We start from the raw sequence: 22,778 nt of genomic DNA on the forward strand, positions 1-22,778 counted from the left end.
GCACACATATTTTTGTAGATACTGGGCTGTTGACACGGTGTATCAGGAAGAGAGAGGGCTGTTGAGATGCGGCTAAAATGGATCTCCTCTGAAAAGGCCAGTCGTCGAACACAAATACAAGGTTGTTTTTGGCTCCTATTCCTGCTTCTATTTTTGTCTGGCAGAAGGAGCGGCAACAGCCGGGGTTGTCCATTCCCCTGCTAGGCTTTAGTATGTTTCTGTGCGTGAGCAACGACATTAATGAGGAGGAGGATGTTTTGATTGATAGGGATATAATCTGCTCAGTGGTATAGACTGTGGAGATAATATATAGGCTAGTATCACAGCCAAGATTTGAAATCCTCAAGTCCTAAGTGTGCAGTAATAAACATTCAAGTCACCATCATACTGTCTTGGTTGCATCACAACTTGTCAAGTCCAAGACTGACTCCTCAGCAGATGAGTGAATTTTCTCATGACTCATCAATGCTGGGACTCGAGTAAAACAACGTGAGCCGCGATGAAAATGTAAATGGAGAGGATGGTAGTTTTCCAAAGTCATTTGATAAGCGGTAGAATGTTTTTGCTCGTCGTCTGTAGACAATATTCTCTGCAGCAACCATTTGGATCACCAAGAAAACTATTTTCCCTACGATATTGGACAACACAAACTAATTATTAGGCATAGCAATGTATTGGAAAAATGCTCACATTAGCATGCTAATGTTTAGAAGGTGTTATGTTTATCAGGTTCACCGCCTTCGTTAAACTTGTTAGTGTGCAAACATTTTCAAATGAGCATTAAACATAAAGTGTAGCTGGGGCTGATAATGTCATTAGTTTAGAATATTTTTGTCAAAATTATTAAAAGCATATTATTTTTTACCTAATTTGCTAGATGAAATGTATCATCAGGGGAGGCACAAAAGCGGTGGAGAGATCAACATTTGTCTTGTTTTTCATTTTTATAATAAGCTGTTCGCTAACATGTTGCAGCAATAAGGTACAACTCTCTACACGTAGGTAAAGTCCAAATGTATTGCCCTCTCGTTACTTTGTTCATTTCACCACTTGACCCAACCGGGGTGATCAACTTTCCCTTTCTAGTGTGACACAGGAGCAGGTCTAGTTTCCTTATTTCTGTTTGTCATGCAAGTGGGCTCTTACCTGGTAACTTGGCATGATTCTAGGAAGAGCAGATGTAAGAAGAAGTCAGCAAGTGTATCATTTAGCACATAATGTGTTTATGTCTCCTGCTGTTTAAAGCCCGATCTAAACTGACTAATGTTTCTCATCTCGGCTCTCTTTTTCTCTCACTCTCAAACCTAATGAATGCAGGATGTCTCATCCGAGGATTTCAGCTCATGTGCACATTATTACCATCAGTGATGTAACAGTGTTACAGAGAGAAATGCCTTTGCATATTAACACTTTTCTGGCCTCTTTTTGAGCTTTTGTAGATTAATTAGAGCCTAGAATTCTAACTACTATTGAAAGAAAAAGGTATGAAAAGAATGGTTGACAGGAAAATATGTACACGTTGAATTACGTTTCTGACTGACTGAGATTGAGATATTGCAGATCTAAATATGTATTTACTTGCATGATGATATTAAAAGATTTACAGGGCAGAATGAGCCTGTGACTATAATGACTAAATGTTTCTGAAGAAGTGTAACGGTCATTCTGCTACATGAAACTTGGTTAGGACAGGAAAGCAAGGATGTGAGGGATGTTATCACATATCAAATTCGTATTCTAAATGCTTGTGGACAAGATTGGAAGAGGTTCATACAGCTGTGGGGTTTAGAGGAGCGGACACAGCTGCTATTTCAAAATGTGAATGCAGTTTAACTTGGACTCTGCGGTCAGTAATCTGGCGGCTGTGAGGCTCGAGTGCTCGGCACAGGATATGGAGAACATGGTTTCTATTCTGGCTGAGGTGGAGACTCTTCACCTGGCAGGAGAGCAGCAGAAGCGGTTTAGGTATGAAGCGAGGATGTGTGCAGTGAGTGGGATGGCAGTGCAGACTCATGATGACCACACATTTACTGTACGTTATCGGGGAGAGGAGGGAGTGAGATAACAGGATTGCTGGTTGTGGTTATCCTGCTGAAATCAGGCCAGAGCTGCAGTCATAAAAGGTTCAGAGCATCTCAAAGCATTCCCTGTTTTCTCAACAAATGTGCTTGGAAAAGTGAAATAGACATCAGGTTAACTAGGTGAATTTATTTGAATAGATAATAGAAATAGAGAGTAGAGATTAAATATGTTGGTGATGTTAGTGCCAGAGATGTGTAGTGTTGCAGAGGTCTTTACTGTCTTAAACATGTATCTGTGTCTGAACACTTTTGTATTACAATTAAATGTGGGTTATTAGCTTCATAGTAAGTGGTTATTTTGCTATTTTATTTTTAAAGTCTTGAGTGTTGAGGTCTGATTAGTAATAATTTATATTTACTCTATTGTGCTTTGGGGATAAAATAATACAAATACAATACATTACAATACAATACAATAATTAACAGACATTTCTTTATAAAGCTTAAGTGCATCAATCAGGGTTTATTATACAATTTGTTGAATACACATGAGACACATTTTTGTTATAGAGGTCCTGACCGGCACAGCAAGGGGTGGCATTTTCTAAAAACCAAAAAAAACATTTAATGTGTAATACAATATACCCCAACTAATGAGATGATGTTTTAATGTTTCTACCTGTTAACAGATTATTTCTGTAAAGTCACTTATTTTTGATATGAAACACTATACGTAAAGCCTGGTTGCATTACACATGTGTACCTGTGTCATTTACACGACAAAGTGTCCCTCTCACTGTCAACTCGGTGCAGCTCTGCTGTCGCTGCTCTCATGTCACAATATCGATGTGATCCGTGTCGACCGTGTGCATCGCCGCTTTGTTGATGAGTCGAGGGGCCCGGCTACCGTGTCACAGGTGTGATGCTGAGAAAGGTCAAAAGCTGGGAGACAGATGGCCTGTACACACAGACACACACAGACAGACAGACAGACAGACACACACACACACACACACACACACACACACACACACACACACACACACACACTCAAACACACTTTTAACACTCCAAAGGAACATAGATCTATTGTGCAACTCAGATGGGCATCGCTTCAGCATCACACACACACACACACACACACACACACACACACACACACACACACACACACACACACACACACACACACACAAGCAGATGTCTAGTAAGCATCTCTCTTTAGTGGTATAAAGAGAAGCTGAATATTTATTTTACTAATAAACTATTGTTATTATTACCTGTTCCTAGTGCCACCATAATTAGTTCTACTGCTAATAAAAAATGATAACAGTTCAAGTAATTATGACTCTTAAAAGTTGGAGGGAAACCTGAAGACAGAAAGAGCATAATCATATACAGAAGCCATTGTTTGCCTTTTTTTTTTACTCTACTCACTTATGTAACCTCCCTCTATTTGCATCTAAACTCAACTGGTTTAGCAACTGTTGTCTTTCATGATCTGACTTAGTTTTGTAGGTGTCTTTTGATTACCTTGTCCGCTTTCTAAAAATAATAATAATTTGTTCAGTTTTGTAGTTCTTATTTTTTTATTTTCTAATATATCTTAATGTCAGACTGTGACAGATTGCCAGTGGCCTTTTTAATTAATGGTTGAACTGATAAAAACACCCGGGACAAAATGCAATTATGCCCAGGACTTTTGAATCCCCTTCAAGGTCTAATTCTTCATACTTTATAAAGCCATGCTATTTAATACAAGTCTGTACAGGAATAATTGTAACAACTCTCCACTTGATGCCATCATCAGTTCAATATTGACCTGTGTCCATACTTTGTCCCATCGTCATCAGCTGTTTTTAAGAGTATGATAATTAGCTTAGTTTGCTTATCAAATGCCAGCATGCTAACTACTTAAAGTAAAATGGTAAACATGATTTAATCCATGTTAGCATGATGATTCATCCTTAATCACAAATCTCCAGAGCAGAGCAACAGGACTTTATACTTAGTCTTGCTATAAATATTGTATAATGCTTGGTCAATAAACCAACAAAAAAGATATTCTCCCTACTGTCTTGAATTCATCTGCCATCTAGTGCTGCGAGTTATAAAAGGATCTGAGAGACAGTGGAGGTTGGTGTATCTTTTGCAGCCATGGATCAGAGACAGGGTCATGCTTCGTCCATCACTCATCACCTACCATACCACCAACACTTTTCAACATGTAAAAGATGTATCAATTTCAATATACTACATATTAAAATTTTAGGGTATATATGAAAAATGATAAAAGTAAGGAATGTGTGTGGTGTGTGTGTAAGTGTGGTGTGTGTGTGTGTGTGCTGTGGTGTGTGTGTGCTGTGTGATGTGTGTGTGTGCTGTGTGTGTGTGTGTGGTGTGTGTGATAGTGTGTGTGTGTGTGTGTGTGTGTGTGTGGTGTGGTGGTGTGTGTGTGTGTGTGTGTGTGTACGTGTGTGTGTGTGTGTGGTGTGTGTGTGTGTGTGTGTGTGATGTGTGTGTGTGTGTGTGTGTGTGTGTGTGTGTGTGTGTGTGTGGTGTGTGTGTGTGTGTGTGTGTGTGTGGTGTGTGTGTGTGTGTGTGTGTGTGTGTGTGTGTGTGTGTGTGTGTGTGCTGTGTGTGTGTGTGTGTGTGTGTGTGTGTGTGTGTGTGTGTGTTGTGTGTGTGTGTGTGTGTGTGTGTGTGTGTGTGTGTGTGTGTGTGTGTGTGTTTATCCCTGTGTCGTGTTTGTGGGTGCCGGTATTGTTCTCCTACGCACTTGAATATAAGTACCATGTTTCTTTTCTGGGGGTAATGATGTTGTTCCCTGTCATATAATAATAGTGATACTTGGGCAGGCTTCCTCACTAACAGTTGGTCTTTGTGTGAGTATTTAGGTGTGTGGGTGTTTGCGTGTCAAAGGTGGCTTGTGAGCAGAGGCGTTTGTGAGTGTGTGTGCAGGCGTTAGACAATCACCATTGTAGAACACCGAGTATGGAGGCATCTGACCCTCAATAATAGATGTGGCTGCAGTGAATATTTAATAGGTGGGGGATGTGTGGATACATGCACGCATTTACACACCCGTACGTGGGGAAATAGAAATATAATATCCACGCTTGTATGACTTTTAGACTGAGGCTCATGGGAAAGTGGTCTCTGTGTGGTCGAGTGATGCTCTCTGTAAAAGATACTGTGTGTGGACGTTAGCCAGCCGGCTACTTTAGCTTTCACTCCTTCCTCACTCTTCTCTTCTTTTTCCAACAGGGCGCTCAGGATAATGCTGGCGGTCAGGAGGGCCTCGTACCCCCGCCTTTCTCTGCCTTCCCTCCACCTCCACCGCCGCCCCCCCCAGAACGGCCTGGCCCTGGATTACGGGGGCAGCCTGTATGCAGCGGGGGCCGTCCAGGGCCCCGTGGAACTCGGTGGAGCAGTGAACAGTGCCGCCAACGCTGCCAGCCTCAGTGTCCAAGTGAGTGCCAGTCTCTTCCTCTGCAGCCCACATCAGGGCTTTGCCTTGAAAGGGCAGCGAGAGCGAGAGTGTGAAGGATCAGGTTCTAAAGATAACAAAATAGTAGAAATTCTCTTGGACGCACCAATCTGATTGTTCTTTTCCCAAACATTAGATTAGAAGTATTTATTTGTTATTATACAAGTACAACGAGAAGATTAAAGCTATCAAAACATTCAGAATGGACAACATACAACAAAGACTAGCAGCATTCATACATACATAAAACAAAATGAAGTGCAGGAAATAATTAAAGTAGTATATCATAATAAATATGTTTGTGTGTATAATATTGCACATGTATGGGTTATTGCACAGGGAGGAAGACTAAGCGGTAATAGCGCAAGAGCTCATTGCCATGATTGCTCTGGTACGCAGAATCAGTATACTGAACGTTAGTCATTACAGATATGATACCATTGGCCCTTTCCACACATTAACATCTGTAAACCTCTCTATGTATAAATAAATACACTTTTTTTAATCAGGTCAAAGTATATTGAGATAAAAAAACTTCTTCAAGAGTGACGTGGCCTAGAGGGCAACCTCAACAGTCTTACCGCAGTAAACACAAACAACACAAGCAGAATAATACAACATTTCTATACCACCTAAAGCATCTCTATGGCTTAAAGATTTAATGTTGTACCTGAACTTGGAGAAGATTAAATATAACCTGAGGGGCTCCTCAAAACTATTTGAATCTGTCTGGGGCTCTATGATAGCCTACATAGCTGAACTTAAGACACTAAATTAAGACGAAAGGGGTGGAACTACGAATGTATGTGTATGTTTTTTGTTTTTTTTCCTTGTGTCTCTGTTTTTTTTTTAAATATTAATTTGTATTTATTTATTTTTATTTATTTGTTCTGTCTTTGTATGTATGTATGTATGTATGTATGTATGTATGTAGGTACGTGTATGTATGTGCATGTGTACATGTGTGTGGGTATGTACACTCACGTATGTGTATATGTGGGTATACATATGTGAGTATATGGGTACATGTATTACTGTTACTATTCTTTATTCCCTTATCTATACATTTTCTTTTAATATTATCTTCTACATTACTTTAACCTATACATGTATCTATTTTATTTAGTTAGTTATTTAATTTACTAGCTAGGACCGGGAGGGGGGGAAAGGGGAACAATAAATAAAAATATTGACTGTATAAATGTAAACTCATTGCGCCTGACTCAATAAAAAAAAGATTAAAAAAAAAAAAAGAATAATACAAAACACTTGAAATGAGTGCACAATATACAATAAAGGCCCAGTAGTACAATAACACAATGCATACACACAATGCTAAGAATCGAGAGAATGACTGGCAGATCATTAGTAAATTAATTGTTTGTTGCAGGCTGGAGTGTAAACATTAAATGATTCCTCTTTATTCTTCCCAGCAGTCAGATGGGTCCTCCCAGATTGACGGTCAGTCGGGTGTTGGCTCAGGAGGTGGAGGGAGCATCGGGGACGATACAGACGCCAAGGGGTCGCCCAAACGCCTCCACGTGTCCAACATCCCCTTCCGCTTCAGAGACCCCGACCTACGGCAGATGTTTGGTGTATGTAGACCGCAATATCCCCCCTTTGTACCAATATGCATTATTACATAACCTAGAAAAGTAGCTTTATATTAAAGCTTCTAGTAAGTCAAAAGAATGACTCAAAGAACCAATACACTGACAACAGCACTGTGTCTTCAGATTTCTATTTTTATAGTTTTATTTTGTGTCCTCAAATAGGATTTTCAAATGAAAGAAGTCTTTTTCCTGTCAGTTTCAGCTAAAAGTTATCCTTTTTTTCATATTTGGATAAAAAACTAAACCTTTACCTGGAAAGCCATCTTGTAGAACGATTTTATATGCCAGATGTGAATATCTGGCCTTATGTTAGGCTTTTTGTAAGAGGAATGTTTTTGAAATGTGGTGCAGAGGAAAGAAGGATATGATGGGGGAAAAAAAAGACTGCCAAAGCTGGCTCAATGCCAGCTCATCGTGGTTGGTCAGTGCTGACACCCTGTGGCAAGAAGCAGTACAAGACTCACGTGCTTGTTCAGCCTCTAAATCTTCCTCGTCTTTTTTTTTTACAGCAATACGGCAAAATCCTTGATGTCGAGATCATTTTCAATGAAAGAGGATCCAAGGTATGAAGTTATTAAAATGTGAAGAAAAAAAACCTTGTTAACAGAAGTGAGTTCAGCAAAAGATTAATGTGTATTTTCAACCCCCTCTCGCTCTCCCCCTCTTTTCTTTTTTCCATCTCCTTGTCTCCTCTGCTCTCAGGGTTTTGGTTTTGTAACTTTCGAGACGAGTGCAGATGCAGAGAGGGCCAGGGAGAAGCTTCACGGTACACTGGTGGAAGGACGTAAAATCGAGGTAACTCACCACCCTTGGCTTTTTTTTAAACGGCGACCATTTTCTTCTCTTCAGGAGTTTCCCCATTTCATGTCCGATAATTAGACTGAGTCTGTTCTGGTCATTTCTGCCCCAGAGAAGGTTTCCGGGTGGCTGTATGTGTCTGACTCTAACCCCTCTGGCTTCACTATAGCATGGTGCAGTGGTGCCACGCACACCACGCACACAGGCATCTCTCTGACGGCACTTCCTGTCGATGTTTATGCTGTCGTTGTTGTTGATGTTGTGGGCTGTCCATTGCACCTTGATCTTAAAGCTGTGTGGTTTGCAAAGCATGCTGTGTGGAGTGGCTAAACAACAGGCATGGCCGGAAAGACGTCACTACAACACGGGTGCTGTCGATATCCGCTTCTGTAACAGCATGTAGGATCTTTTCTCTTTTTTTGTTTCTCCTGCACCTTTTCCATCACCATCATCACTTCTGTCACGGTCATGATGAGTGGCCATCTTTGGTTTATTAATGATTGGAAGGGGGCGTTATTAGCCTCTCAGTTATTTTTCCTCTGAAAAAAAAGTGCTTGCTGATGATTGTGAGAGGCTACTCTATGTTGCATGGATGGATGATAAGGTCAGATATCGTCATGGAGTTTTTTTTACTGATAACCTCACACGGGTGACTCTGGGTAGCAGTCTTTTTTAATGAATGACCGGTTAGCAGACAGGGATGCATGACGGGAAGCAATTCAAGGGGACGTTTTTTTTTTTTGTTGGAATGAGACTGCCGTGAGAAGTGTGGTGTCATTTCTGATGCTTCAAAAAAACTGTTTAATTTCAGACATGCAAGATGGATGGTAAAAAACAATGTTTTGTTTACACACACACTTGCATCCACCACTGCTGAAAAGAACACCAGATATCACGGAAGTGCATTTTGTTGTGACATCTTTTATTATTTGTCAGCATGAGTTCAGATTTCAGTTGCAAATGGCCTTGGAGATCAGATACACCATGCTTATGCCATTTGCTCTGGCTCTTAAATTCACGCTTTATTTTTTGACTTGCCACTAAAGCTCCTCTGCATGCATGATCTCGAAAGTCTTGCACTCCTCTCTGTCTGTGTGTGGGTGGTGAAGAATTAAAAATATGGAGGACGGAGAGAGAATGCAAGCAGTCGTTCCCTCTCCTGTCTTTGTTTCCTTTCTTTTTATTGGTTCTCCTCCATCTCTCTCCACTCTTTTTCACCAGGCCAGTCTGTACGTCTGTCTCCCAGTCTGTGTCCCCACCTGCATTTCTGCTGTCCATCCCTGCCCATATCTCTGTCCATTTCCCTGTCCTGTGATGAAGTTAGGTTTGGAGAAGTTTGATTTTAAGTAACTATTTTGTCAGTTATTTGAATATAATCTGAGCAATAATGACAGGTAGCTTGCCTCCTAAGGTAGATTTTTTTTATTTCTGATATTTTCTGTTTCCATTTGTTTGCTCCTTTATCAACTTTTGATCTGTGTTTGTAGTGAGAGGCTAGGTCGTTGTCACATGGCTGATACTTGTAGGTGACTGTTGACACGTGACCTGTTACATTACTTCCTCTCTACCAAGAAGTGGGGGTTGCTTTTCATTACCTCGTTTTGTTTATGTTTTTTTTTGGTTCATCATTTCTTTCTTACATATATTTTCTCTATTTCCCTGATGATTTTTGTATGTTGTTGTTGTTGTCAGTCTCCACGGTAACTGCTCGCGTGTCCTCACGCCGTTTCCCTGGCAACGGTAAGTTGTGTACACATGGCATCATCTTTGAATGACCCCTCCCCCCCACCCCATCCATCAAAAAAAATCTATAAAAAGCACCCAACACCCAAATGACGGCCCTCTTTACTGATAGGAGCCTGATTGATTGACAGAAGCTGATTGGCTAATCTTGTGATTGATTGGGGAGGTGGTGAATGAAACGATTACGAGGTTAGCCATTGATCGCATGGCATTATAAAGGCCACTTGTATAACTGAATGTACTGCATCTATCTGCAAGTGCAACAACTATGACTACCACTTCTTATGCATTCATTCCAATCACCTCTAACTGCATTCAGCATTTAATTCCAGAGCTGTATCCTGCATGGTTTACTCTCTTTCTCGTCATCTGTATGACGCCATATAGTACTATGTCATCTCTCTGTGTCATGTGTCAGCCAATAGCTGCATTTCTGCACCTTAGTGGGACAGCATGCTGAAGCATGAGTGCTATGTTAGCTTTACTCGAGAGAGGATACTAGTTGTCTGTATATCATGGTGTACTGTAGTACTTGATAATCACTTTCTGTACCACTTTGTAGACCGCAGACAGTTGTAGAGGTTTGGCTGTTAAGACTTAAAATTCAAATTCAAGATATATATATATACCTAGATTAATATATTGCACCCCATATAAGATGCTTACCTTAAGCCAATCTTCTTTTCATTAGTAATATGTACATTTAAGCATTTCAGTCCTTTGTAATAAAGGAAAAAAGCTGCTATAAATTAATTTGAAGACCCCATCAAAGCAAACATAAATGCAACTGATTAAGACACGGCAGATTTGTTCCGATTCTTTTAAAGAGGTGGCCTTGTTTTACTTTTCGATCAGTTTGGTTCTGGATGGTGTGTGTTGGTGGTTCTGTGGTTCGAGGTCTCTGGTGTGCAACACTGATCTGGAATACCTGGCAGTGTTTCACAACCATGGTTTGATTTGATTTTTTTTTTGAGGAATGATATTTGCATCCCCCATTCTCTCTGTCTTTATTTAGTCTTCTCTCTCTTTGTTCTTGCTCCATTTATCATTTCTCCATTGTTGCTCCTGTACAGTTAGATCCAATGTAGGCAAACGGTCGGATGTACTTTTGTATGTGTGTATCGCATCCTGTTGTTTCTGTTTGTTCATTAGAAGAATTGCACATTTGGATGGATTGTTCACTCTCTCTCTTCTCCACATCATGTATGTGTTTTTCTGTGTCTTTTCATGTGGACTGGCTCCTTCTCCTGCATCCCTCTATATTTCTCTGTCGTTCTCTCCCTCCCCTCCTTTTTCTGTATGATGTGTATTGGACTGGGAGGGCTGCCAACCTTTTTTCGATTGGTCTCTTGCTGCATCTGATGCTTGCTGATTGGCTAGTTTTTGCGCACCTCTGGTGATGTGATGCGCTCTTGATTGGCTGTGTGTAATTTGTGTATGAACTCTTTGATTGATGTTTTTTGCATTGTGTTCAACTGATGAATCTGCAGCTTAATTCACCTTCTTTTCCCTCCTTTTTTAAAGGTAGCGATACAATGTTCTTGGATTTCTTTTTGAATGCTTTTGTTATGAAATATTTTATTATTTTATTTGTTCTGTGTGCCAATGGTTGCATTGTTTGTGTGCAAAACTGCCTGACTTACTCACCAGGATCCTTGTTTTCAATGTCTTTCTCCTTTTTAAAAGAAGTGCATGCATCAAATACCATCGCTGCTCATCAACAGAATTAACCTCTGTCATAAGTAAACAAAATCAAGTATAATTACACCTCACATCTAAAGCACCATATGAAGACGCTGATCATCATGTGCCGAGTATCTCCCTCATATCTCACAGAATACATTCAGTTAAAGGAAATGTAAACTATATTGTGATTGGATTCTACATCCCTTTGACAAAAATTCCTCAGTGCTTGTTTATCCGCTATATTGGGTTGAATAAGTTCCTGACCTTTTTTTTCTGGTGTCCAGGTGAATAATGCCACAGCCAGAGTGATGACAAACAAGAAGATGGTGACCCCGTACTCTAACGGAGAGGGCCTCGCTACTCTGCCATACGGTAATGCAATCCTTACAATCTGTTTTGATAAACTGTGACAGTGTTTGATAATATGGCAGTCATTATGAGTTTCGAGAGTAATCCATTATATCCCATATCATTTTTATGAAGTTTCACAATAGAACTGTGTAGAAATACAACAACATTTCTATGAAAAGAACAATTATAATGAAACTTGATTTTGATATAATAATAATAATAATAATACAAGAAATTCAGTGCTTTACAGTAAGTAAAAATAAACATAGATTAAACTAAAAGAAGGGGTTACAATGCCATTATTAATGTAAAATGAAATGATAAAATCCACTTAATAATGGCAATACAAATTAAGTAATTAAATATACAATACATTCCTATGTTTGTATTATTTATATGTACATGCAGCAGCATCAAAAGGCCTCGGTTTTCTTATTCTCTGATATTAATTTTGTCTAAATGACTGTTTTTTATAATATTAACTTGTCCTTGTGGTGACAGATGGGCTCTGTGCAGACAGACCGTCAGGAAGTTTAAAATATTCCCTCTAAACTGTCTTTGTTTCACTATAGCAGGGTGGAAGTTGAGTCCTATGGTTGGAGCCATGTACAGCCCTGAACTCTATACAGGTAAGACAAAAAGGATAATTAAACGAGTCTGATGGAGAAAAAGACGCACACTTTAAATTAAATTAAAATCTTAAAGGGACCTAAGACGCTTTTCTTTCACCCTCTCTCCATCTCAGTACCAGGGTTCCCATACCCAGCAGCAGCAGCCGCAGCAGCTGCCTCTACCGCAGCGACCTTCCGAGGCGCTCACCTGCGCGGCCGCGCGCGGCCCGTTTACAGTGCGGTCCGGGCGGCTGTGCCTCAGCCCGCCATCCCCACCTACCCTGGGTAAACACACACACACACACACACAAATAACATTGATAACTAAACCAGCAAACTATTATTGATAATAAAAGCTAGACATGTTGTTATGCATATCACCCTCTTCTTAAATGCATGTCTTTAATTGGTAGAAAATAATACGTCATAATTGTGCATGCTGTGTGATTGAATACATTTTTAATGGAATATTGACATTGTAATTTGCTGAGCTGAAATACCATTTCCTTGTACCGCAGAGGTGATAATGATATGATACTTTAGTGATCGAATAGAGTAGTATTTATCTTTTAATAGACATTTGTCTCACAGTAGTATCACTCTAATGTTTGTGCATATGTATACAAAGAGGTGGTATTTTGTCTTGCATGTTGCACGGTGTGTAATAATATCACCCTTCTTTCTTTTCTCTCTTTCACAATCTGTTGTGCCCCGCTTTCTCACCTTTCTCTCCTAAATCGTCACTCTGTCATTTTCTACAATGCCCACATGGTGGCGCATCGCACCATCTTTTTGTTTGGACTTTCCACCACCGCTCCTCTCTTCCTTCCCTCCTTCCTATGTCGTCTCTCTCTCAGTGTGATGGCCTATCAGGATGGCTTTTACGGTGCAGCTGATCTCTATGTAAGTATGCCTCTCTCTCCTCTACTGCTCACTCCTCATCTACGATTTCCCCCTCTTGCCTGTGGGTTTTCAAGTGTGAAACGACACAGACCAAACCCATAGAGACGTGTACTTCTGGGTGTTTTGTTTCATCACAGCTAGAGACATTTTTTTCCCCCTGATTTAATCTTGGATAACAAATAAATTACACTCATCACTTTAGTTTCCATGAACCATCTCATATATCTTTTAAACAATGCATACATATATATTAGTCGCAGTACATTCAGGAGTAGAAGCCTCTAGGGTTTGTCTCTGTGCATTTTGGAGTTTAGTTTGTACCAATGTGATTATGAGTGTGTGTATGTGTGTGCGTGTGTGACCAGGTTGACAATAGCTGTTTCTGTTCTCTCTGTAGACTAGTGTTTCAGGACATTAGTGGCAGATTGCCCCAGGTAGGGTTGACACACTCTGTGTGAGAGCCAGTGTGCATCCTCCTCGTCTCCAATGACTGCGTGCTGCTAGACATAATTGACCATCTGAGATTGAAATGCCTTCTCTGTCTTCTTCTACTAACTCACTGGATTCTGACATGGGTGGAGTTGCGGAAGGGGGAGAAAATAATTATGTTGAAATCTGAATTACGGAATAATTACACCACATAAAACCTCCATTCACAAATAATCTACAGGAGAGAGGTACATTATGGGTAACTTAGGTGCAGTATATATGGTTGATACTTTTACCTATTACAAAGGGCAATAAATGCAGCTAACAATGTACATATTGTTCCCGAACTTAACATTTAGCTCAGTGTGAAAACAAATGCATTTTGTCTTGTTTTGGTGACTTCACACCAAAATTCATCTTTGAATTTATACTTTTGATAATGTTCTTATGGCAATACATATTTAAACTGATTTTATGAAATTATTTGACATTTTCATCACACACTTGTATTCCAAAATGTGAAAATAATTGAGGGTTAAAAAATACTGACAACACATTTTCACGTTTTGGTGTTTTAAATTAAATGTAATTTAGAAATATATATTGTACACAAACCTCAGTTAGTAATCTGCATTTCCATATATTAATACAAACAGGACTTGTACTAAACAATACATGAATAATAAAATTAAACGGGAGGACAGTTTCTATCAGCAGATAATTCAGACCCCTTCCAGGAATCTCCCTATCTGTTTCACCTGTGGCATGCTAACTGAATCAATGTTGGCATGCAGACATATTTACAAGGCTGACCCCTCCCCCTGCCAACCCCCCCCCCCCCCCATTTTCCTCCCCGCTTTCCTTTAAACTATCTCTATCTGTTACGCTTTATTTCACTTCTCTTCACTTTCTTCATTCTCTCAGATAATCATTTAAACCTTTCTGTTATTATTCTCTTTTCTTGACTCCTCTTCCTCACCCCCCCTCTCTCTTTTCATCCCTCTGTACTATTCATGTCAATTCCTTCTCCCCTTCCCCTTCCCCTCCCCCCCAGTCCAGCTTCCCTCCCATAGCAGCAGCTGTGTGGTCCTGAATGCGGGACTTGGTCTTGATTGATCCTCTAGGGTAGAATGCAGCAGTGTTTGTTTGTTTTTTAGGGATGTTTGGCCTAATATGCTCTACGTTCTGAGTTTGGGAAAGCATGCTCTGTCTGTCAGTGATTGGTCGCTGGCCCTGTGAGCGTGAGCGTATGTGTGTGTGTTTTTAATCTGACTGGCTGACTGTCTTCTTACACCTGTAGTTTATTTTGTGTCTGTTCATCAGCTGTTCATCCTCAACATAAATAATGACACAATCATCTTGCCACCCCTTCCCCTTTCTTTAACTGTGTTTTTGGTAGGGGAACCGGGGTGGGGCACAGTAATGGGTATGAACTCTCTCTCCCTCCATGTCCAACGCATAGTGGGAAAGATAAAAGCACTTTAATAATACACTGGGGAACGCTACAAACAGTAAGGCACATAATGTACAATTACAGATGTTGTTTTTGAGTTAGTCATGGAGGGAGAGACCGACACAGAGCCTGAGCTACATCCTTGTGAATGCTGTACTGCACCAGATTAGCCAGTTTTGCTGACTGTCTGCTTGTTAATCTTTCGCTCTCTTCTCAGCAGTTTTTCTCACAATGTAACCCTTTAGATGAACTAATAGTATTAGTGTGTAGAGAAAACAGCAAACTTTTAACAATAATTTATTCTTGTTTCTGTTCCGTCCCACCTCTCCCTTCATCGTTTCCTCTTGTCACAAACACACTACCCCCTTCCCTCTCTATCCTCTCCATCGCCTCATCACAGGGGGGCTATGCTGCGTATCGTTATGCCCAGCCGACTGCGGTAGCAAATCCGGCAGCAGCAGCGGCGGCTGCAGCAGCAGCTTACAGTGACAGGTGAGTGGACAAAGAGACCTCAGATTATGCTCTTTTTCAGCAACTTCCTCTACCACTAAGGAGACACACTATCTAAGAAAGACACACACAAAAATCGAAGTGTAGTAGCATTTCCAAAATGAGGTTACATATCATTTAGCGAAATGTCCTTTATTTTTCCTAAAAAATATTATGAGATAACTCATGTGTTACGCTTTTGTCTATTTTCAATAGCTACGGACGAGTTTACACAGCAGACCCTTACCATGCTGCGCTCAACCCAGCGGCCTATGGCGTGGGAGCAATGGTAAGTTCCCTCAGCCCATATCAGGTAAACAAATTAAAGAATAAGGCAAAGAATATATTATATTTTTGTCATTGTCAACAACTGTCATGAAAGAGCAAAACCAGCAATGTGTTTGTCTACTTACATTAGCATTTATGTAGGATTGAAATTAACCTACAGTAATGTGGCTCACTGATTTATTTATTTTACAATAATGGAGGTCTGTGAAACAGAGGGAAGAGATATAACATGGTTTTGACTTCACAGAAAATACTTGTTAGACCAATACATTCACAGTTGTTTCTAGGTTCTTTTCTTTTGTTTATTTACAATAAGAAAAATATAGATCACCAGAATGATGATTTAATGTGTAAAGTGATTGTGACCATTTGACTAAGTGTTTGTCTTTTGTCGTTTCATAGGCCGCGCTGTACAGGGGAGGATACAGTAGATTTGCCCCTTACTAAAGACACTACATTTCCCAGGAGCTCCTCTCTTCCATTGATTTTCTCTGAAAGAGCTCCCTCTGTTGTCGTGGAGATGGACTGCACCCAGTTTTAAAGTGTGGTGTCGACCACAAGATATTTCAGATCCCACCCCAGAGCAGTCCCAAGTTTTCTTATATACGCTACTACAGAAATAGAGGAATGCTGTATTAAAGACTGATGGATGGCCTTTATATTTAAAAAAAAAAAAGAAGAAAAAAAGACAATAAATGGTCACCTTCCCTATTGCACGGCTGTATTATAGTCTCCCCTTCTTAATCCCTTGGCACTCAGCAGCACAAGACTCGTGATGGAGCCCAGATGTTCTTCCAAAGGCTGAAGGTGGATAACTAAACAGCTGACAACCAAGTATGAAAAAGAGCTGAGTGATGTGTGGCCTGCACACACTCAACATTAAAGGAGAAAGAGAGGGAATCAAAGTGTCCATGAAATGTCAGAGCGTTAGAAAGCAGGAAGTTGCCTCAAAAGAGCACCGAAAAAAAACATTTTCAAACCGAAAGAAGAGTCACTAAAATGATAAAAACACCCACTGATGGATTTTTATAATTCCTCCTTAAGGTGGGCGGATAGTAGTGAGAGAGGATTTCCATTCTCGCTGTGTTCTGGTAGAGGAGACTGAACATGGCGGCTTGGAGGAATGATGTGTGACGGTTAATAACGCTACAGAAATCACGTCCGAAGGGTGAAGGGGGAGGGAGGGTTATTAGAGCTGTTCCTTACCTCAAGTTTTCTTAGTATGTGGAAATGGTGAACCTTTAAACTTAAAATTGTTATGATATGCAAAGAAATTAGTTTAGAGAAAAAAGTTACCAAATTATTATTATTGTAATTATTCTCATTATTATTCTTATAAAACCATTATTTTTGTTTGACTCAGCACACCCTACTGATGTAGAACATGTAGATTCAACAGTGAACCTTGGGGTTAAAACTGAAAATAAACATCAATATAACAAATATTTCACCTTTCTGACTATTTCACACAAATATAGTCTCACATCATATTTTCCAATCACAGGATTTCACTACACTCTGGCCGTTTCTCAATCGCGAGGATGCTGGCTTGGTAGTCGCGTACTTCCAAGTCACTTCCTTCAGAAACGAAGCAAGTATACTTCCAAGCCACGGCTACGAAAAACGAAGAACAATGGAACAGGCTAACAAGTGTGCCACTCTCTCTAACGGTTTCAACATAAACTGTACCAAAAATAAATACCTCACGATGTCTATCTAATTATGAACTTGCTTTACTTTCACGGAACACATTTTTCGTGATAACAAACAAATGTAACAAAGCAACATATTTACCAACACATGTTCTACGCCACTACATACTTACATTTAAGTGTGTGCTGCGTCGGTTCAGCCATTCTCCGCAAGGGTTTTTGAAATTGGTCCGTGCGCAAAGCATTGTGGGGATTTTAAGGACGAGTGTGCAGCCTCGAAATTTCCCCCAAACCAAGGACGCGGCCTCGGTGGAATTCCAAGTATGCTGGAGATTGGAACAGTCCTTCGGCGGCACTCGATGACGTAGCATCCTTGAAATATTGGCTTGGAAGCCAAAATCCTCGCGATTGAGAAACGGCCTCTGTGTGCAGCCACCACTAAAACACTACAAAAAGTGCAACCCTAAAGCATCGTCGTATTTAATTGATTTTTAGCTTTGGATCCAACAAAACCATCTACCCACAACCCTGAGGTTCAAGCATTTGTTGATCCTTTAATGTAGAGATTTATTATTTGGATTTTCCCCTCATGCTCCATCTTTTATAGAGCCAAGTCCAACATTGAATGAGTCTTCCTGAAACATACTTTAGTAGGTAAATGTGTTCGAGATGCTGCCAGCAGCGATTACTGAGCAAGAGAGAGATTGTGTCGGTGAGTTCATAGAAAATATTTAAATGCAAAACACCTTACTATTGTGCATATTTCTATACCGTTGTATTCTATATTTCCAGAGCGTGGCTCTTTTTTGGCTTTTGTTTTTGTTCCAAAGATTTGTAGAAAGCACATTTTTCTGCCGTATGTATAAATATATTATCTTTGTTATTGTTATTATCCTAATCCTATGGCTGTCTTTATTTACTTCTTTTTCATATTCTGTTTGTCTTTTCTTTTTTTATATATATATATATATATCAGTAAATGTTGTTCCTTCTCCAATAAGGCGCAAGTTCAATTTCAAGTTTTATTTTTTTCTTCTTCTTTGTAGTGAACATCTTGAGCTGGGAGCACCTAGGAAGGCACAAACTAAAGTGTGCATGTAACACTATCAAACTATTGTCCTCTGGTTAAATATCAAGTCAATCCACACTACGTTTTGTTTTGTTTGGGTTGATTATAGGATCCGTTAGCGTGACATTTAATTATATTTCAAAACATATTTAGCAGGAGACCGAGACATTTGGAATGAATAGCCAGCAAACCAGCTGTGCTCCTTTCTGTTTGAGTTTTACATTTATTTAATAGTTGTTGTTTTGAGCAGACTCCTTACATTTCAGTGGTTTAATCTGTCAGCCTGACCTGTATGGTCTCTCCAGATTTTTTAAAGATATCCAGTCAAATGTGTTAACCGCTTTCATTAGCAGGTAATATTCCAACATGGTGAAAAACGAAATGTCATTGTGGGATATGATCTAAATTGTGTGTAAAATGGGGCTGTTATGTCTTTTTTTTCCCTATTAACTCATTTCAAAGCTACCGTTGTTTTTAATTTCTCACGTTTGGAAAAACAGGTCAATACGATGTTCTATTAAGTGTGCTGCTGTTGGATTTCATCATGACATTTAACATTTTTGTTGTAATATTTCCAAATTATTACGAATGTGCTCTGGGCAACAACAAAAAAAGAAAAGGAAACCTAGCCAAAGATGCTAACCTTCAGTCCCCAACACGTTTTCAACTCAAGGCGTGCTACACAAAATACACAAAGACGGACTTACTGAAGCCCTGACGGCATGGACAAACCAGCATGAGCGATACTTGTCAAGTTTAAAAAAAGTTTTGCATGAATCTTGTGTCTTTAATATTTGACTCCTGAGCAGCCGAACCCAGTTGCGTTCTTCTTTACCACTAAACTCTCCGGAGAATGACAGGCAGCTAGCCGTTTTTAAGCTAGCTAACACAAAGAGCACAGTGCGGTTTGGCAGAAAGGCCTACTGACAAACAAAATGGCTGCCACATAAAGTGGCATCTTCATTTTCCTGTCGCGGTTTTCTTGCCTCTGTATTATAGTTAACTATGTGGCCATACTTCATAGTTGCTATGGTTTCTCAATGAACAGTCCTCTCCCCCTCCTGTCATGTCTATATCCCCCTTGACTGCCATTATGTTTTTTGTTATTGAATGTCCATATAAAATGTTTTATATAAAAATGTTTTGTTGTGATCAGGCTTTAAGTTTGCTTTCTTTTGGTATTCTATTGTTTTAGTAAGATGGATGAGTGTCATTCTGTAGGTTATGTTATTGTACACACAAGCTAGGGCTTATGATCTATTAAAAATTGTATTGATCCCCAAGTCAGTAACATTAAAACCTCCAGCAGAATTGTTTGACAGCCCTTAAAGGGGCCCTATAATGCTGATTTTCAGGTTTCATATTTTCAATTGTTGCCTCTACTGGGACATTTACACGTTATTTAATGTTCAAGAAATGGCTTATTTTCCTCATCTCTTTTCACCCTCTGTTGGAAACCAGAGCCCGGTCTGTTCTGATTGGTTAGCTTGCCTGCTCTGTTGTAATTGGTCAATTGCTTAAAGATATCCCTCCCCTAATCCTATAACATATAATAATACAATGTGTTGGGGCTCTAGCAAATAGAAGTGCCAGTGTTACATTTTGATGTCACTATGTTACGGAAGTAAACAAAGGAGTCCAATCGAGGCCTTTCGGGGTGTTTGGGAGAGTAATTCCCTCTAACCCATTAAGTTCTGTCTACTTAAAGAAGACAACATTTATTTGGGGAAAACATTTATTCACATTCTAATACTTTGTACACACATACATTCATGGTTCATAAAAATAGAAATATATATATAATAAATAGCTGTACATTAAAAAGTAATAGCTCCAAAGAGGAGAAGGGAAGTGGAGTAGAAAAGGCAGGAGAGAGTAGTGAAGGTTCAGTGGTGATAAACTGCAAAACAGTGATCGAACCATGCTTACAACAGATTCAGTCCATTGTCTCTCAGAAATTCACAAGCCAAGTACAAAGTACCGGGGGAGGAAGTTTGATGTATTGCTCATAGATTTGACCCCTCAGTGAAGCATGTATAAATAATCAAGTATATTATATAATTATTATTTGCCAATTTCAGATCAGCTTTATTTAGATATATTTGTGCAAAGTTTCGAAAAACAAGGTTTCTAGACGATTCCATATTTGGCCAAGTCGCTGAGCTCCATGTCCCCGAAGGCTTCCCATGGGCAGACCACGGTGATGTCTGTGCCCAGACCCTCCATGCCGGGGATTTCGTCTCCGAATCTAAAAAAGGAACAAAAGTGAGTCCTAATTTTCCTTGGAATGTTTTACTTGAGATTTTCTTTGACTTTAATCTGTAGCAGACATTCAGATCCTTCACAATCACTGGCTTCATTTAATAAGATTTCTGTTATTCTTTTAAGAGAAATCTTAAAAAAAGAATCTTAAGAAAAGTACTTTGTAGCTTTAGTTGTCAGTGTTGTGAAGTTAACAGTACACCATTTCAGTGCAACGTTTTAGTGGAGTAGTTTGAAGTAGCAGAAAATGGAAGTGCTTCAAGTAAACATTTAAGCACAGTACTTTAGTAAATGTCTTTCTGCCCCTCTTTAAATTCTCTCTTACCCCTTCTGGCCGGGTTTAGGGGCTTTGCTCTTGAAGGTACGAGTGGTCCTCTGCTTGAACTTGGGAGGGGCCTTCTTGTCGGCGGGAACTGCAACGCCTGCGTCGGCCATCTTTTAAGCACTGAGAGAAAAACAGAGTTTGTTTTAGTCTTCATGTGTAAGACCTTTCCTCAACATCTTACCTCTAAGCTCTACTGTTCTATGTTTGGACAATATTACAACTCCATGTGAGGCCACTATAAAGCTCCTCAGACCCTGTTATAGCTTTGTCTATTTTTACACCTTGGCTTTAAAGATTACTCATGGCCAAGAGACCAGAATATCACAAAGTTCATGTAATACTTTAGCTACTCTAGGGTCAGCACACATACTGTGCCATATCTTTCACATAATAAACCCTGAGTCTAATGAAATTCTTTTTTTCAATCTCTTCTAATCTTTGCCCTCAGGTAAAAGTCTTATTTTACAGTAAAGCTCATAAGTGCTGTAGACTTGTTGGGAATGTACTTTGACCTCTATGATGATACTTTGAACACGCAAACAAAACTGGTTGCTTTATTAACCAATAAGTTCCTAAACTTTACTAGTTTGAATTTCTTCCTAATTGTAAGTTCTATCCTGATTTTATTCAGCCACAATGTACAATGTAAACAGGTTTTGGGTGCTGTATGAAAAAAACAATTGACACTTCCGTGAGGTAAAAAAAAAAAGCAGTAAAGTGATTAATACATTGTTTTTAAAATTGGGGTTCAGGTTCTTTAGCAAAACCATTTCAACATGTTGACTGGAGGAGCTGGGGCTTGAACATGAGACCCTAAAGTCTGTAGATAACCACTCTACCTTCTGAGCAACAGCTGCCCTTTATTTAAATAATACTTCAAAACACTATTAAGATTGGCTTACATAAAGTAGAAAAGATGGATGAGAAAAGTATATAAAACAAAAGGATGCATATTACACAGAACACACAATATTAACTTACAAGGTGAAGGAAAAGCCAAAGAAAACAATCAGCTTCTTCCTGATTTAGCTTAGACTTCAGATACATTTTTTCAAAATTGTTCAAGAACAGCACATCTCAAGCCAAGCTCTTTTCGTCTCCAAACATCATTCAGGTTTCTACAATTAAAAGGTCACATCAATTACATGTGTTCTTCTCCACAGTATCTATCAGAAGCCATGCTTTATATAACCACTCTTATTTATTCTCTATATTTAATCCTTTCCAAATTGTTAAAATATCAAAAGCTGAATTTCTTCTCACCTGTTATTTGCTGTGGGCTTCTTGCTGTCTCTCTGATTAGTTTGTGTGTTTCCAGTCTTTGCTGTTCAGTCTGCTTATATACTCACTCTTACTAATCCCCCTGAAATGCTCTTCCATAATTTATGACCTCTCTGCTATGAGGTTAAGGAGGAGCTCAAAAAGCGTATGTTGTGCCATGTGAAGACGTATGTAACATTACATAATGCAGAAGGTCTCCACTGGATTGTACTGAAGGCTATAGTTATTTTGGCAGCTCAATGTCAATAGTATGTTCTATACGTGAGCATTTAAAAAATAAATAAATATATTACAATGGTAAATCATATAATCAC

General features: G+C 39.5%; 2 protein-coding genes across 2 annotated transcripts in view; one reads left to right on the top strand and one right to left on the bottom strand.

Annotated features, from left to right (window-relative positions):
* The window catches only part of LOC117537912 (RNA binding protein fox-1 homolog 2-like), a 27,090-nt gene extending 9,772 nt beyond the window's left edge, over positions 1-17,318 (top strand). The window contains 12 exon segments of the mRNA XM_034203312.1: positions 5,289-5,366; positions 5,368-5,493; positions 6,945-7,106; positions 7,634-7,687; positions 7,827-7,919; positions 11,636-11,723; positions 12,275-12,331; positions 12,448-12,598; positions 13,171-13,216; positions 15,499-15,590; positions 15,804-15,876; positions 16,278-17,318. Of these exon segments, the coding sequence (XP_034059203.1) occupies positions 5,289-5,366; positions 5,368-5,493; positions 6,945-7,106; positions 7,634-7,687; positions 7,827-7,919; positions 11,636-11,723; positions 12,275-12,331; positions 12,448-12,598; positions 13,171-13,216; positions 15,499-15,590; positions 15,804-15,876; positions 16,278-16,322 (1,065 nt within the window). The 3' untranslated portion in view covers positions 16,323-17,318.
* A 3,408-nt stretch (positions 17,319-20,726) lies between these two features.
* On the bottom strand, positions 20,727-22,501 carry LOC117538033 (retinal cone rhodopsin-sensitive cGMP 3',5'-cyclic phosphodiesterase subunit gamma-like). Its single transcript, XM_034203533.1, has 3 exons — positions 22,447-22,501; positions 21,184-21,303; positions 20,727-20,844 (listed from the first exon to the last, which is right to left on the bottom strand). Exons 2-3 carry the CDS (start codon positions 21,291-21,293, stop codon positions 20,727-20,729), a joined length of 228 nt encoding a protein of 75 aa, XP_034059424.1. The 5' UTR covers positions 21,294-21,303; positions 22,447-22,501.
* Positions 22,502-22,778: the final 277 nt, after the last annotated feature.

This window comes from Gymnodraco acuticeps, unplaced genomic scaffold (assembly GCF_902827175.1).
Source record: "Gymnodraco acuticeps unplaced genomic scaffold, fGymAcu1.1, whole genome shotgun sequence".
Classification (NCBI taxonomy): Eukaryota; Metazoa; Chordata; class Actinopteri; order Perciformes; family Bathydraconidae; genus Gymnodraco; species Gymnodraco acuticeps.